Source organism: Gracilinanus agilis, chromosome 2 (genome assembly GCF_016433145.1).
Source record: "Gracilinanus agilis isolate LMUSP501 chromosome 2, AgileGrace, whole genome shotgun sequence".
Taxonomy (NCBI): domain Eukaryota; kingdom Metazoa; phylum Chordata; class Mammalia; order Didelphimorphia; family Didelphidae; genus Gracilinanus; species Gracilinanus agilis.
This window is the reverse complement of record NC_058131.1, coordinates 694,323,902-694,337,907: the sequence shown is the minus strand read 5'-3', so window position 1 is coordinate 694,337,907 and position 14,006 is coordinate 694,323,902. Positions and strand designations below refer to the sequence as shown.

General features: G+C 45.5%; 1 protein-coding gene across 2 annotated transcripts in view; it reads left to right on the top strand.

Moving 5' to 3' along the window:
* HK1 (hexokinase 1) overlaps positions 1 to 13,665 on the top strand; it is a 64,652-nt gene extending 50,987 nt beyond the window's left edge. For both annotated transcript variants that reach the window (XM_044659178.1, XM_044659177.1), the window contains 5 exons: positions 984 to 1,083; positions 5,135 to 5,318; positions 7,436 to 7,591; positions 12,114 to 12,347; positions 13,439 to 13,665. In XM_044659178.1, the coding sequence (XP_044515113.1) occupies positions 984 to 1,083; positions 5,135 to 5,318; positions 7,436 to 7,591; positions 12,114 to 12,347; positions 13,439 to 13,589 (825 nt within the window). In that variant the 3' untranslated portion in view covers positions 13,590 to 13,665. The remainder of the gene's footprint in view (positions 1 to 983; positions 1,084 to 5,134; positions 5,319 to 7,435; positions 7,592 to 12,113; positions 12,348 to 13,438) is intronic.
* The last annotated feature ends 341 nt before the right edge of the window (positions 13,666 to 14,006 follow it).

The window sequence follows — 14,006 nt, the reverse complement described above, 5'->3', positions numbered from 1 at the left end:
TTCCTTTCTTCCTTCCTTCCTTCCTTCCTTCCTTCCTTCCTTCCTTCCTTCCTTCCTTCCTTCCTTCCTTCCTTCCTTCCTTCCTTTCTCTTATCTTCCACCTTAGAATCAATACATGGAATCTAAGGCAGAAGAGCAGTAAGGGCTAGGCAATGGGGGCTAAGTGACTTGCCCAGGGTCACCCAGCTAGGAAGTATCTGACCCTAGATTTGAACCTAGCCAAGTCTGACTCTCAAACTAACCCACCTAGCTGCCCTTAAACCATTTCTTTAAAAATTTTTTTGAATTCCAAGTCTTTCTTCCTCCTACTGTCCCCTCCCTCCATTGAGAAGGCAAGCAATATGATAACAAATTATACATGTGAAATCCTGCAAAACATTTTTCTGTATTAGCCATGTTAGCATATCTTTGAATCATGAAACATTATTTCTGAGAAGAAGACTGTGGGCTTCACCAGACTAAATAATTCAACCTCATCATTTTATAGTTAAGGAAACTGAGTCAGGGGACCCGTTCAAGGCCACACAGGCATCAAGCTTCAGAAGCAGGATTTGAACCCCTGTTCTCTGAATCTCAAGTCTGTGCTCTTTCTTGTATGGTGAACACAGTCAATTCCAAAGAAGAAAGTGACCAGTCTGGTTAGGGGAGTGGGAGATCATACCACATGAGGTCAATGGAGAAAGCTTGGGATATTTACCTTAGAGAAGATCATTCCAGGAGTAAGTAGGGACTTGGGATTCAAATTCAAGGCTTCCTGTCTGTGCCTTGGATTCAGTGGATCACACAGCCTTTCTGATGCCCATTCTGAACTGTTATCTCCAGAACTGAAGACAGTTTCCAGATGGGTTCAATTGAAAGGCTAATAAATATTTCACAGGCTATTATTAAAAAAACACCCTCTCCCCTCTCCCCCCCTCCCCACAAAAGCCCAACATCTGTCTGTGCTTCAGCTAATCTCCTCCTGCATCCTTCTCTCTCCAAAGGAATTTGACCTGGATGTTGTGGCTTTGGTCAATGATACCGTGGGCACCATGATGACCTGTGCTTATGAAGAGCGGACTTGTGAAGTTGGACTCATTGTAGGTGAGTCCCAGATGATCGGTGGCTCCCCGGCACCCTGGGAATTGGCACAGAAATGATTGCCAACCTTGCTTATGGGCTGAGGAGGTGTGTAGGTAATCCTCATTCTGGTATCATTTAAGGTATACTCGAAGGCTTCACTTGCCCCAAATATACAACTCTTCTATTCAGTTGTTTGTGGGGTCTGGAATTCCATTGTTTAGGATTCATTCCTTTGTGTTTTCTCCTGGTATATAGTCAAAGGCACATGCCCTTAAAAAGATATTTTATTAAATCATTCGCTTCTGCTTGACCTAGAATCCCAGGCTGGAAGGAATGCCGGGCATCCCCTGATCTAATCCTTGCCTAAAAGGAATCTACTATAGCAAACCTAAAAATGACCTCTCAGGCCTGTGTCAGAAGATCTCCAAGGAGGGGGACCCCACCATCTCTCTGGATGGTCTCTTCTACTTTTGGTTGACTTTCACAGTTAGGAAATATTTCCTGGACTTGAGTCTAAGTTGGCATCTTTCCAGCTTTGGTCCATTGTTCCCAGTGTGCCCAAGCAGAACTGATCTAACCCATCCTCCATGTGAAGACTTTTCTGATAATGGAAGGAAACCCATCGGGTTCCCCCAGTGACATCTCTAGGATACAAGTCTCAGTTCTTCCAGTTCATCCTTACATGCCACTTTGGTGTGGGATCGATTTATGCCAATGCTGGGACATAAAGCCCTTTAGTTCTGCTTGTGATGGTCCTGAGTGCAGACACTGGACCCTGGAGAACAGTCTAGATCAGTGATTCCCAGAGTGGGCGCCACTGCCCCCTGGTGGGTGCTGCAGTGATCCAGGGGGGTGGTGATGACCACAGGTGCATTTGGGGGTGGTGAGAGTATATGACAGGGGGCACTAAGTAATATTTTTTCTGGAAAGGGGGTGGTAGGCCAAAAAAGTTTGGGAACCCCTGGTCTAGATGAAACTCTACCATGGAGGGCAGTGGGGAAAGGGGAGGGAATAAGCAGTTAAAGACCACCCACATGCCAGGCACTGTGCTTTTTACAAATATAACCACATTTGATTCGCCCTCACAAGAAGATTTTATAGTTGAGCTAAACTAAGGCAAGCAGAGGTAAAGAGACTTACCCAGGGTCTCCTAGCTAGTAAGTGTCTGAGATCGATTTGAGCTCGGATATTTCTGTTGTTCTTCAGTTGTTTGAGTTGTGTCTGACTCTTCATGACCTCGTTTAATCCTCATGATGAACCATGTGAGGAAAATGCTACGATTATTTCTATTTTACAGATGTGAAAACTGAGGCACCAGACTTCATCTTTTGACTGAAGGGCACTGTTCTTCCCTCCTATAAAATTTTCTCTGCTTCATGTGGTTTTATAAGGTCTTTTTCTAAAGGCACAGATTGTATAGCCATTACACTGCTTCCCTGGAATGTTTAAGCTGGTTGCAAATGAAAGTTGATTGAATATTTATTAAGTACTTACAGTGCTTAGAGTTCTTTGCTTAATTGGGAGAATGCAAGAAAGATCCCCAGCTTCGGGGCAGACTTAAGTGGTGATTTTATGGGCATGTGTCCCAAATACTTCCCCCCAAGCCCTTCCATATGGAAGATCGAGGTCCCCCTGGCTTTCTCCTGGTCCCTTTAGCATGTCTCCATTCTGTGGGACATTTCTGTCACTGGCATGACATCCCCAGCTAGTGGAGGAGGCCCCCGTAGTTCAGGCCTCAGCAAGACATTTTGAGGAGCAAATTCATTGCTCATCTGCCTGCCCAAAGAGATGTTAGGATTAAAAATTTTTTTTCTATAGAAGAAGCTGAGGAGCCTTCATAGAAGCAACCTTCCTTGGGGCCATTCTTCCCATCTTCCTTTTGCAAAACCTTTTCCCACTTGTTTGGGGCTGGGTCTAAAAATGCTTAGGTAGGGTGACGAGGCAGATTTGGGCCTGTGTGGTTTGCCTTCCTGTTTGACAGAACACACCCAGCCTGGGGAAGGGCAATTGGCTCAGAGGCTCCCCTGAAAAATGAGTCATGGATTAAGGGAGCTGTTTGACAGCAAGAACTGTATCCAAAAACCCTGAGTCACCCTTCCTTTCTTCCCCTAATTTCTGTTAGGGACTCCGAGCCCAGCTTCTGTAATTTAACGATGGAAGGGGCCCGAAAGGCCATTGAGTCCTACCCCCTCATTTTACAGACGAGGATACTGAGGCAGACAGAGGAGAAGAGACTTAGCAGGGTTATTAAGTATTGGTTCCAAGGCAAATTGAATGGTAAGGATTAGGCAATAGGAGTTAAGTGACATGCCCAGGGTCACAGGCCTAGGAAATGTCCGAGGCCAAATTTGAACTCAGGATCTTTTGTCTCTAGGCCTGGTTGTCATTTAATGAACAATTTAGCTGCTCCTACCTAATTTGCTTTTTTTTTTGGGGGGGGGCAATGGGAGTCAAGTGACTTGCCCAGGGTCACACAGCTGGGAAGTGTCTGAGGCCGGCTTTGAACCCAGGACCTCCCGTCTCTAGGCCTGACTCTCAATCCATTGAGCTACCCAGCTGCCCCACCTAATTTGCTTTTAAAAAATGTTCCAGAGAAAGAACTGTTGGAGTCATCTTTCACATTGGTGTATTTATAGTTTTATTTGTGGCTTTTGGTTATGTATGATTTGCTCTTACGACAATCACCAACATGGAAGTGGGTTTTGCATGACAATAAAAATAAAATTAAAAAAGAAGAAAATACTTTTTAAAGGAAAAAAATGTTCCTCACATCTCTCCCTTCTTTCCCTTCCCTTGAGAGCCATCTTTGTTGCAAAGAATAAATATGAAGGAAAGTGGGGGATCAGGCCATCCGTACGAATGGAACCATCGACCTGATTCTGACAGTGTATACAGCACTCCGCACTGGGGCTGGCCCCCCTCTACCTTCCCTTCCCCCAGTGGGCCATGGAGCTCCCTGAGGGCAGGGACTGCTTTTGCCTTTGTATGCCCGCTGCCAGCACAGTGCTTGGCACACAGTAAATGCTTCCTAAGTGTTTGCTGATCTCAGCAGAGAAGGGCAGGAGTAGATTCTCCGGGGCTGAGTGCGATTTCTCTGTTTTGTTCTTTCTTTGATTTGTATACATTTATCGCCTCTGCTTTCAGCAGATATTCCCCAAGGATCCTGTTGGCCTGTGTGCTCGGTGCTCTGGCAGGGCATCAAGGCCACGGTTCTGCGCGGCATGAAGCCACTGGCTCTTACAGTCCCCCAGCTGCCCCCTCTTCTAGGCTCTTTGAAGTAGAAAAGCTTCCCCCCGTCCCCCCACAATGCCAGCAGTCACTGCCATCTCAGTATGAATTAATCAAAGCAAGTTCTTTCTTCTTAGTCGTTCCTTAAGATTCTCTTCTTGAGGGGACAGAAATCTTTATGGTAGCAGCAAATAAGAGAGTTATAGAATACAGGGAATTGCTGAAAGTCTTGCCCAGCTGGGTGGCTCAGTGGATTGTGATCCAGACCTAGAGAGGGGAGGTCCTGGGTTCAAATCTGGCCTGAGAGACTTCCTAGCTATGTGACCCTGGGCAAGTCACTTAACCCCATTGCCTACCCTTATGGCTCTTCTGCCTTGAAGCCAATGTTGTATTGATTCTAAGACAGAAAGTAGGGTGGTTTTTGTTTGTTTGTTTGTTTTGGTTTGGTTTTGGTTATGCTCTAAGAGAAAGTCCTGCCTGGGGTCCCTCAGGTAACAAGTGGTGCCTGCTAGATTTGCTGTCAAACTACTCTTTCCATCGCACCAGGCTGTAAATTCACAAAGCCATGACCTTCGTAGAGCCCAAGTATCCAAAGAATCCTGAACAGAGAGAATAGAGAATGGAAAGATTGCTAGATTTGGAGTCGGAGAACCAGGTTCAGATCCTGCTTACCCCCATGTGACCTCGGACATACCAAGTCCCCTTTCTGGACCTCAGTTTTCTCTTCTGTAAAATAGGAGATGGGGCGAACCAGATAGTTTAGAAAAGTCCTTTCCTGTCTTGAGTCTGTAGTCCTATCCATCCATTGAGTCCACCATTCATTTCCTTTCTTTTTCTAATTCAGGGACAGGAAGCAATGCCTGCTACATGGAAGAGATGAAGAATATTGAGCTGGTGGACGGGAATGAGGGACGCATGTGCGTCAACATGGAGTGGGGTGCTTTTGGGGACAACGGATGCCTAGAAGACCTTAGGACGGAGTATGACAGAATCGTGGATGATTTTTCCCTCAATGCTGGCAAACAGAGGTATTTGCCCAGGGCTCAGTGAGTTGCAGAATAGGGTGAGAGGTCAAGAGAAGATGAGATTGGTCTATAAATAGAAGAAGGAAAGAAGAAAGGAGGGAGGGAGGGAAGGAAAAATAGAAGAAAGGGAGGAAAAAAGATGGGAGGAGGGAGGAAGGGAATGCAGAGAAGTAGAAAAGGAAGAAAGAAAGGTGGGCAAGAAAAAAGGGAGGGAGGAAGGAATTCAGAAGAAGGAAGGAAAGGAGGGCAGGAAGGTGGGCACATTTAAGAACTTACTATGTGCCATACACTGTGGTAAGTACTGGGAATACAAATAGAAAAAAAACTAGGTCATTGCTGTCCTCAAGGTGCTCACACACTAATTGAAAGAAACACCATATGAGAAAGTCCATGAGGTTTCAGCTATAGAGAAGATGGCAAAGCCCAAAGGTTCTTGGGTTGTGACATCAGGAGAGCACAGGTGGCACTGTGGAAGGTCTTCAGATAAAGCCCAAGGGGCCGAAGGAGACCTTTGGAAAGGCAAAGCTCAAACTCCCCACCTCCTATTCAAACAAATTCGCCTTGTTCACTTTTTGCTTACCTGCTATTGCCAGTCAGCTGTTTGGAGCTCTGATCTCTGTGATCCTTCCAGAGTCTCTTTAGGGCTTCTGTCCACTCCATTTGGAGAAACTTCGGCCCCCTGGCCCCATTGGAGCAAAGCCACAGAAGTTAGGGGATGTGCAATAGATGAGTTCAAGTTCTTTACTGTTCCTGGAAAGCCCAGAATGTGTAGGGGAAGACAAAAAGTTCTGAGAACAGGTTCAATGAGGAAAGACTGGACTTGGAGCTAGGGAGACCCTAGGTTCAAATCCCAGCTCTGTCCCTTGCTACTTAGCTGGCCTTGGGCAAATCACTTAATTTTCAGAGTCTCAGTTTCCTTATCTATTAGAGTTGATGACCTCTGAGGTCTCTTTGAGCTGTGAAACTATAATTCTATTGAGAAAGGGATCCTAGGAGCCCTCTAGGCCAACTGGAAAGAAATCCTCTCTGCAGAATCCCTCACAAGTCTTATGGGCTACCCGTCATATCATTCTGCCAGGACAGTCACTCCCTTTATAGAAGGACAGCTGGTAGGAGGGAAACAAATCCCTGGGCAGCTCTTCCATGTACTGGTTAGTGCCCAAGCAACTCAGATCCTTAGAGGACCATGTTGAAGGTATTTGGTGCCACCTACTGGTTTTAGACCTCTGTGAAGGGACCTGGTGCTGGGACCTTGATTAGTAAGGTTCTGGTTAAATGGTGCCATTGGTGAGGAAGGTTTCCTCGGGGGGCTGTACTAGGGAATAATCCTGCTCCAAACCTGCTGTGAGTGAGAAGAGGAGATCGTTCAGAGAGAGAGGGGACCTTATGGCTTATCTATCCATTCTCTAGTCCAGCTCCCTCATTTTACAGATGAGGAAACCGAGGCCCAGAAGTGACCCGTCCCAGGTCACCCAGGTAGTAAATGTCTGAGGTGGGAAGTGATCTCAGCTCCTCTGAATTCAAATTCAATTTGAACCTACTTGTTGAAAACATGTTCAGTGGTTCCCAAACTTTTTTGGCCTACCGCCTCCTTTCCAGAAAAAATATGACTTAGCGCCCCCTGGAAATTCTGAAACTATTTATTGAACTCAGAATAGAATGTAATACAAAAAAAGTGTGGCCATCACCGCTGTCCTGGATCGCCGCAGCACCCACCAGGGGGCGGTGGCGCCCACTTTGGCAATCCCTGATGTAGATAATAGCATGGGGCTAATAGCCAAGACTCCACTGACCAAGCCTGGAGGGATCTGGCTTCTCTTACTAGCTGGGCTAAGGCACTTCCTCTCCGAGGTCCTCAGCTCCCTTCTACATCAGGCAAGAAGACTGACCCACATCCTCCGAGACTCCTTCCAGTTCTTATCGCCAGTGAATTCCTGCGAATGTCACGCCAGTCTAGTGCGAAATTGTATGGCCTGACAGCTGGCTGTGGGCGTCTCCCGCAGGGAAGGAGGACGTTGGGGATGCTGGGGAGCCTGCTCTGCTTTCCCATGCCGGAGAGGCTCGTCAGCCCAGCAGGCTTCTTTCTTCTCACCGTGGCTCCTCTTGGCTCCGTTTTCCAGGTATGAGAAGATGATTAGCGGGATGTACTTGGGAGAAATCGTCCGAAACATTTTAATTGACTTCACTAAGAACGGTTTCCTGTTCCGAGGCCACATTTCGGAGGCTTTGAAAACCCGGGGAATCTTTAAGACCAAGTTCCTATCCCAGATTGAAAGGTAAGCGAGCGGCAAGGGGATAATCTGGGCTCCTAACCCTTTCCCGTAGGCATCACCTTCCATTTCAGGCAAGTCCCTGCGGCTCCTCAGCAGCCTCATCTGTAAAGTGGGAATAGTCGGCTGGATTCCCCTCCGACTCTAGGCAAGTCTCAGAGTTTAAAGTTTAGATCTTGATGCCTATTGCTTTACCCCGGTTCACTGAAAACGTCTTGTTCTTGAAGGAGGGGATATTTCCGTTTCATTTTGTCCTCAGCTTTTCATAGGTGCTTGATAAATGTTTGTATCGGGGCAGCGAGGCGGCCCAGTGAACAGAGAGCCAGGCCTGGAATTGGAAGGACCGGGGTTTAAATTTGGCCTCAGATAGTTCTTAGCTTTGTGACCCTGGTCAAGTCACTCTACGTCCACTGCCTAGCCCTTGCCCTTCTGTCTTTGAATTGTTACTAGGACAGAAAGTAAGAGTTTGAAAAAAAATAATAAAGGCTTTTTGGTTCAAATTCCCAACCTTACAAGGGTATAAGACACGGTACTAGTACTTTGAAAACATGAACAAACAAGAATCATTAATATGGCGTGTCGTAGAGAACTCTGGTCAGAGCCGACCTGGAGCCAGAATGGCAAAGTAGAGACTGGAAAACCCAAATTGCTTTGAAAATCTCCTCCAACCAACCTTAAAAGAGAGCTTCAAAATGAATACTAGAGGGGCAGCTGGGTAGCTCAGTGGATGGAGAGTCAGGCCTAGAGACGGGAGGTCCTAGGTTCAAATCTGGCCTCAGCCACTTCCCAGCTGTGTGACCCTGGGCAAGTCACTTGACCCCCACTGCCCACCCTTACCAATCTTCCACCTATGAGACAATACACCGAAGTACAAGGGTTTAAAATAAATAAATAAATAAAATTATATGGGGGCAGCTGGGTAGCTCAGTGGATTGAGATCCAGGCCTAGAGATAAGAGGTCCTGGTTCAAATCTGGCCTCAGCCACTTCCCAGCTGTGTGACCCTGGGCAAGTCACTTGACCCCCATTGCCCACCCTTACTAATCTTCCACCTATGAGACAATACACCGAAGTACAAGGGTTTAAAAAAAAAATGAATACTAGAGTGGCAGAACCGAGAAAGGGATGGGATGAGGCGATTCTCCTGTAGTACACAACTTGGGAGGCGGAGAGACAAGGTCTGGGTCTCTTTTGCTGGGGTGAGAGGGAAGCATGGTCTACAGCAGTGATTCCCAAAGTGGGCGCCACCGCCCCCTGGTGGGTGCTGCAGCGATCCAGGGGAGCAGTGATGGCCACAGGTGCGTTTATCTTTTCTATTAATTGCTATTAAAATTAAAAAATTAATTTCCAGGGGGGCTAAGTAATATCTTTTCTGGAAAGGGGGCAGGAGGCCAAAAAAGTCTGGGAACCCCTGACTATAGCAAGGCTGCACCCATGAGCCTGGCACGGGCCAAAAGCGAGCTCCTGGGCCCAAACCCCCTCCTTCACCCTGCTCGAGGTTCTCAACCTGGTTCCAGACCAGCATCGAGTTCCTGAGACTTTGCCTATGCCAACAGCAGAGCAGCCCCTGCCCAGCTATAGCAGTAACCGAGCTACCATCTCTATAGGTGACAGGATGATATACTTAGAGAATCAACTAAAAAACGAGTTGAAATGATGAATTATTTTAGCAAAGTGGCAGGATACAGAATAATTCCAAACAAATGATTAACATTGTATTATCCGCACATTCCAGCAGCAAGAGGTAGAAAGACAATTTCCATTTAAAATAACTCTGAACCGTATAAAATACGGGGATTCTAATTGCTGAGAAAAACAAAACAAAAACAAGGAATTCTATGAACGTAATCACAAAAATACGTTTCATACAAGTAAAGTCAGATTTAAAAAGAGAAATTTTAATTGCTTGTGGGCAGGCCAAGCTAATATGATAAAAAAAAATGACAATTCTACCTAAATGAATTTACTCATTCAGTGCCATACCAATGAAACTAGCAAAAAATTATAGAGCTTGAATAAATAATAGCAAAAGGGAGCAGCTGGGTAGCTCAGTGGATTGAGAGCCAGGCCTAGAGACGGAAGGTCCTAGGTTCAAATCTGACCTCAGACACTTCCCGGCTGTGTGACCCTGGGCAAGTCACTTGACCTCCATTGCCTACCCTTCCCACTCTTCTGCCTTGGAGCCAATACACAGTATTGACTCCAAGATGGAAGGTGAGGGTTTAAAAAAAAAAAAAGAAATAATAACAAAATTCATCTGGAAGAACAAAAGATCAAGAATATCAAGGGAATGAATGGGGTGGGGGGGAGTGAAGGAAGGTGACCTCGCCATGCCAGATCTCAAACTGCACTATAAAACAGTAAATCATCAAAACAATCTGGTCCTGGCTAAGCAATTGAATGGTAGATCAGTGGAAAAGATGAGATAAACAATATACAGTTCTAAGTGGCCATACAAACAGTCTAGTGTCTGATAAACCCAGGCCCAAAGATTCCAACTTTGGGGACAAAAACTGCCGGAAAAACTAGAAAACAGCCCGGCAGAAATGAGGTCTAGATCAATATCTCGTACTCTTTACCAAGATACTGTCAAAATGGATATATGATTTAGAAAAAGGGTGATGCCATAAGGAAATGAGGGGAACGCTGAATAGTTTACTTGTCAGATCTGTGGAGAAAGGAAGAATTTAGGACCAAACAGGAGTTGGAGAATACTGCAAAATGCAAAATGAATAATTTGAAATATATTAAATTTAAATGTTTTTGTTCAAACGAAACCAGTGCCGCCATGATACAAAGAGAAACGACGAACTGGGAAAATCTTTTTATAACAGATTTCACAGATAAAGGTCTCATTTTTCAAGTCTATCGAGAACCGAGTCAAATGTGTAAAAATACGAGTCATTCGTCAGTTAACAAATGTTCAAAGGATACGAACAGGCAGTTTTCAGGTGAAATCAAAGCTATCTACAGTCATATGAAAAAATGTTCTAAATCACAATTGATTAGAGAAATGCACATCAAAACAACTCTGAGGTACCACCTCACACCGATCATGCTATCATATCACAGAATGACCAGCTGACCTGAGAGAACCTGGAAGATCCTGTCCAGGTCTTAATCTGATCCTATGAATCCTCTGAATGGGTGGTGTAGTAGAATGGTTAGGGCTCCCATTTTTGTAGGACACCGAGCAAGTCACTCAACCACCATTGGTCTCAGTTTCCTCCTCTGTAAAATGAGAAGATTGGACTAGATGACCCGAAAGGTCCCTTCTAGCTTGAAATCCACACATTACTGATGAGTTCCTGATCCACAAATATGAAAAGAATTTCTGTACTGGGAGCAATCTGATTTGTTGTGTTCCCAACATGTCAGGACTAAAAGAGAAATTATATAGGAGATACTTATTAGCTGGGTGGTCCTACATAGGTTGCTGACTCTATTTTTGTTATCTGTAAAATGGGGATACACAAACATATATGTAGACTCACCCAAAATAAATAAATATGTGTGTGTGTGCATATATATATATATATATGCACACACACACACATATATATATATATATATTTGTGTGTATTTAGGCTCAGACTATCCATGAACAATATTTTTCCAATCTGTTTTTGTTTGTGTGAAAAGTGTTTTATGATTATTTTTATATAGTCCCTGGATTGGTCTTGGCAGCTAGACTTCCAAGTATTTTATATTATCTGTTCCTCTTTCTGTCCTTCCTCCCAGACTTCACTGGTAATATGTAGTATATGTACTATATATAGTATATATAATTATATACTGTATAATATATAGTATAATGTATCCTGAAATTCTTGCTAAAGTTAATTGGTTTAAATAGTCTTTTAGACTATTCTCTTAAGTATATCTTCTTCATTGACTGTTATAATTCCTTCAATTTCCTTTTTCTCATATATATATTAGCTATTGGTCTGTCAAATAATTATCATGGGGAAAAGCGGACATCTGCATAGATTTTTAAGGTTTGGAGGAGTGCTTTTATGCATGATAGTTCAAGGTTAGCCTCATCACAACCCTGTAAGGTAGTATAAAAGGCTGATGAATTATTCCCATTTCCAGAAGCTGAGCTCCCAAAAGGTTAATGGATTTATCCAAAGCCACAGAACGAGCTTTAGAGGCAGACACCAAATCCAGATCTCTCTTGACAGCAGACTCTTTCATTCTTTGTTTTTTTTTTTTTTGAACCCTCACCTTCTGTCTTGGAATCAATACTGTGTATTGGCCCCAAGGCAGAAGAGTGTTAAGGGTGGGCAATGGGGATCAAGTGACTTGCCCAGGGTCACACAGCTGGGAAGTGTCTGAGGCCAGATTTGAACCTAGGACCTCCCGTCTCTAGGCCTGGCTCTCCATCCACTGAGCTACCCAGCTGCCCCTCTCTTTCATTCTTGAAAAGTTTCCCACAGCTCTTTCGGAGATTCTCCCCAGAAACTTTGGCAGGGTGCTTGGAGATCAGTGTCACGGATGACTGACTGCCTTTCCTTTCCTTTCTACAGTGATAGGTTGGCCCTGCTCCAGGTCCGATCGATTCTGCAGGAGCTGGGTCTAAACAGCACCTGTGACGACAGTATCCTTGTCAAGATGGTCTGTGGGGTCGTGTCCAAGAGGGCTGCCCAGCTCTGCGGGGCTGGGGTGGCAGCTGTTGTGGACAAGATCAGGGAAAACAGGAATCTGGACGTTCTGAAAGTGACTGTAGGAGTTGACGGGACGCTCTATAAACTCCATCCTCAGTAAGTCTTAACCTTGGCTTGGAATCCTGCCAACATGATTCCTGGAAGGGAGAGTTCAGCCTCATCAATCCTTCCAAGGGCATTTTCTTTTCTTTTTTGAAGTGACTCACCCAGGGTCACCCAGCTAGAAAGTGTCTGAGGCCAGATTTGAACTCAGGAAGACACGTGTTCCTGACTCCAGGCCTGGCACCCTGGGCACTATGACGCCCCCCAGCTGCCCATCCTAGGGCATTTTTTCATGGCTGATTTCATCATCTTCTTGCTCCTTGACTGTCTTTCCCTTCAGAATTGCTATTTCTTTCGAGGGCAGTGTCATTTCAGTGAAATTCAGTCATGTTTGTAAAGTACTTAGCCCAGAGCCTCATCCATAGTAGGTGCTTAATAAATACATGTTCTCTCCCCCATGCATCTTTGGGATCATGTTTGACTATTGCTTCTCCATCTCTGTCTCCAGTTCAGTTGCCATGTCCTGTGGATTCTATCTAATGTCCTCCTCCTCCTCCTCCTTCTCCCACTTTCTCCTCCCCCTCTCTCCTTCCTTCTCCCGCTTTTCCTCCTCTTAGCTATCACTTCAGTGATGTTTCAAGGTTTGCAAAGTGCTTTCCTTAAGTCATCTATCTCATTTGGTCCCCACAATAAACTGGGGGTGAGGGTGGGGAGTGTTGATGCTATAACTTTCTCCTTTTGATAGATGAGAAAACTGAGGCACAGAATTTAAGCAACTTGGCCAGAGTCACAGTGGGTCAGCGGTGGAATTTGAATTCACATCTTCCTAACGCCAAGTCCCCTGTACCAAGCTGCCTTCATAGGTGTTTTTAGGGGATGCTCCCTCGATTCCCCGCTTAGGGACAAGGGACCGCTGAAGCCACAAATCAGTCCCCTTCATTGACAGGTGACAAAACCGAGGCGCAGGGAAACTAGGAATATTGTCCAAGGTGTGAGACAGACTAGGAGGAGGATTTGCATCTAGGTTCTCAGGGAGCAGAGCCAGAGTCTTTTGCACTGTAAGCAATGAGTCACAGGTTCTTCTGGCAGGCCTGGTGAATACTGCTGACACTCTTCTACCATTTCTCTCTCCTCCTTTCTTCTAGTTTCTCCAGGATCATGAATCAGACAGTGCAGGAGCTGGCCCCCAAATGTAACGTCAAATTCCTCCTCTCAGAAGACGGCAGTGGGAAGGGAGCGGCACTCATCTGTGCCGTCGGGGTGAGGCTCCGAGAGGGCAAAGGCAAGGCCAGCTAAGAAGCCCAGAAGCCCGACAGACGCCAGCTCCTCTGTACCCTTGGAGCTCTTCTCTCTCTCTCTCTCTCTTTCTCTCTCTCTCTCTCTCTCTCTCTCTCTCTCTCTCTCTCTCTCTCTCTCTCTCTCTCTCTTCCTCCCTTCCTCCCTCCCTCTCTCTCCTCTCTCTTTTCTCTCTCTCTTTCTAGGCACTCCTCCCTCTTCCTTCCTTGGGTAGCCTGAACTGAATGCACACCAGACCCTGCCAATGTATGAAGCCCTGTACACCTCTAGGCATAAAAGAATTGGGTGCAAAATTGAATGTGTGCTGTTGATAATATCTTTCACCCCAGGAGTCCCAGCCTTTCCGCCCCAGCCCAGCCCCCTGTCACTGTTCTGCATGTTTTCATTTCCACGGGTTGTACAATTTCCACGTGTGAG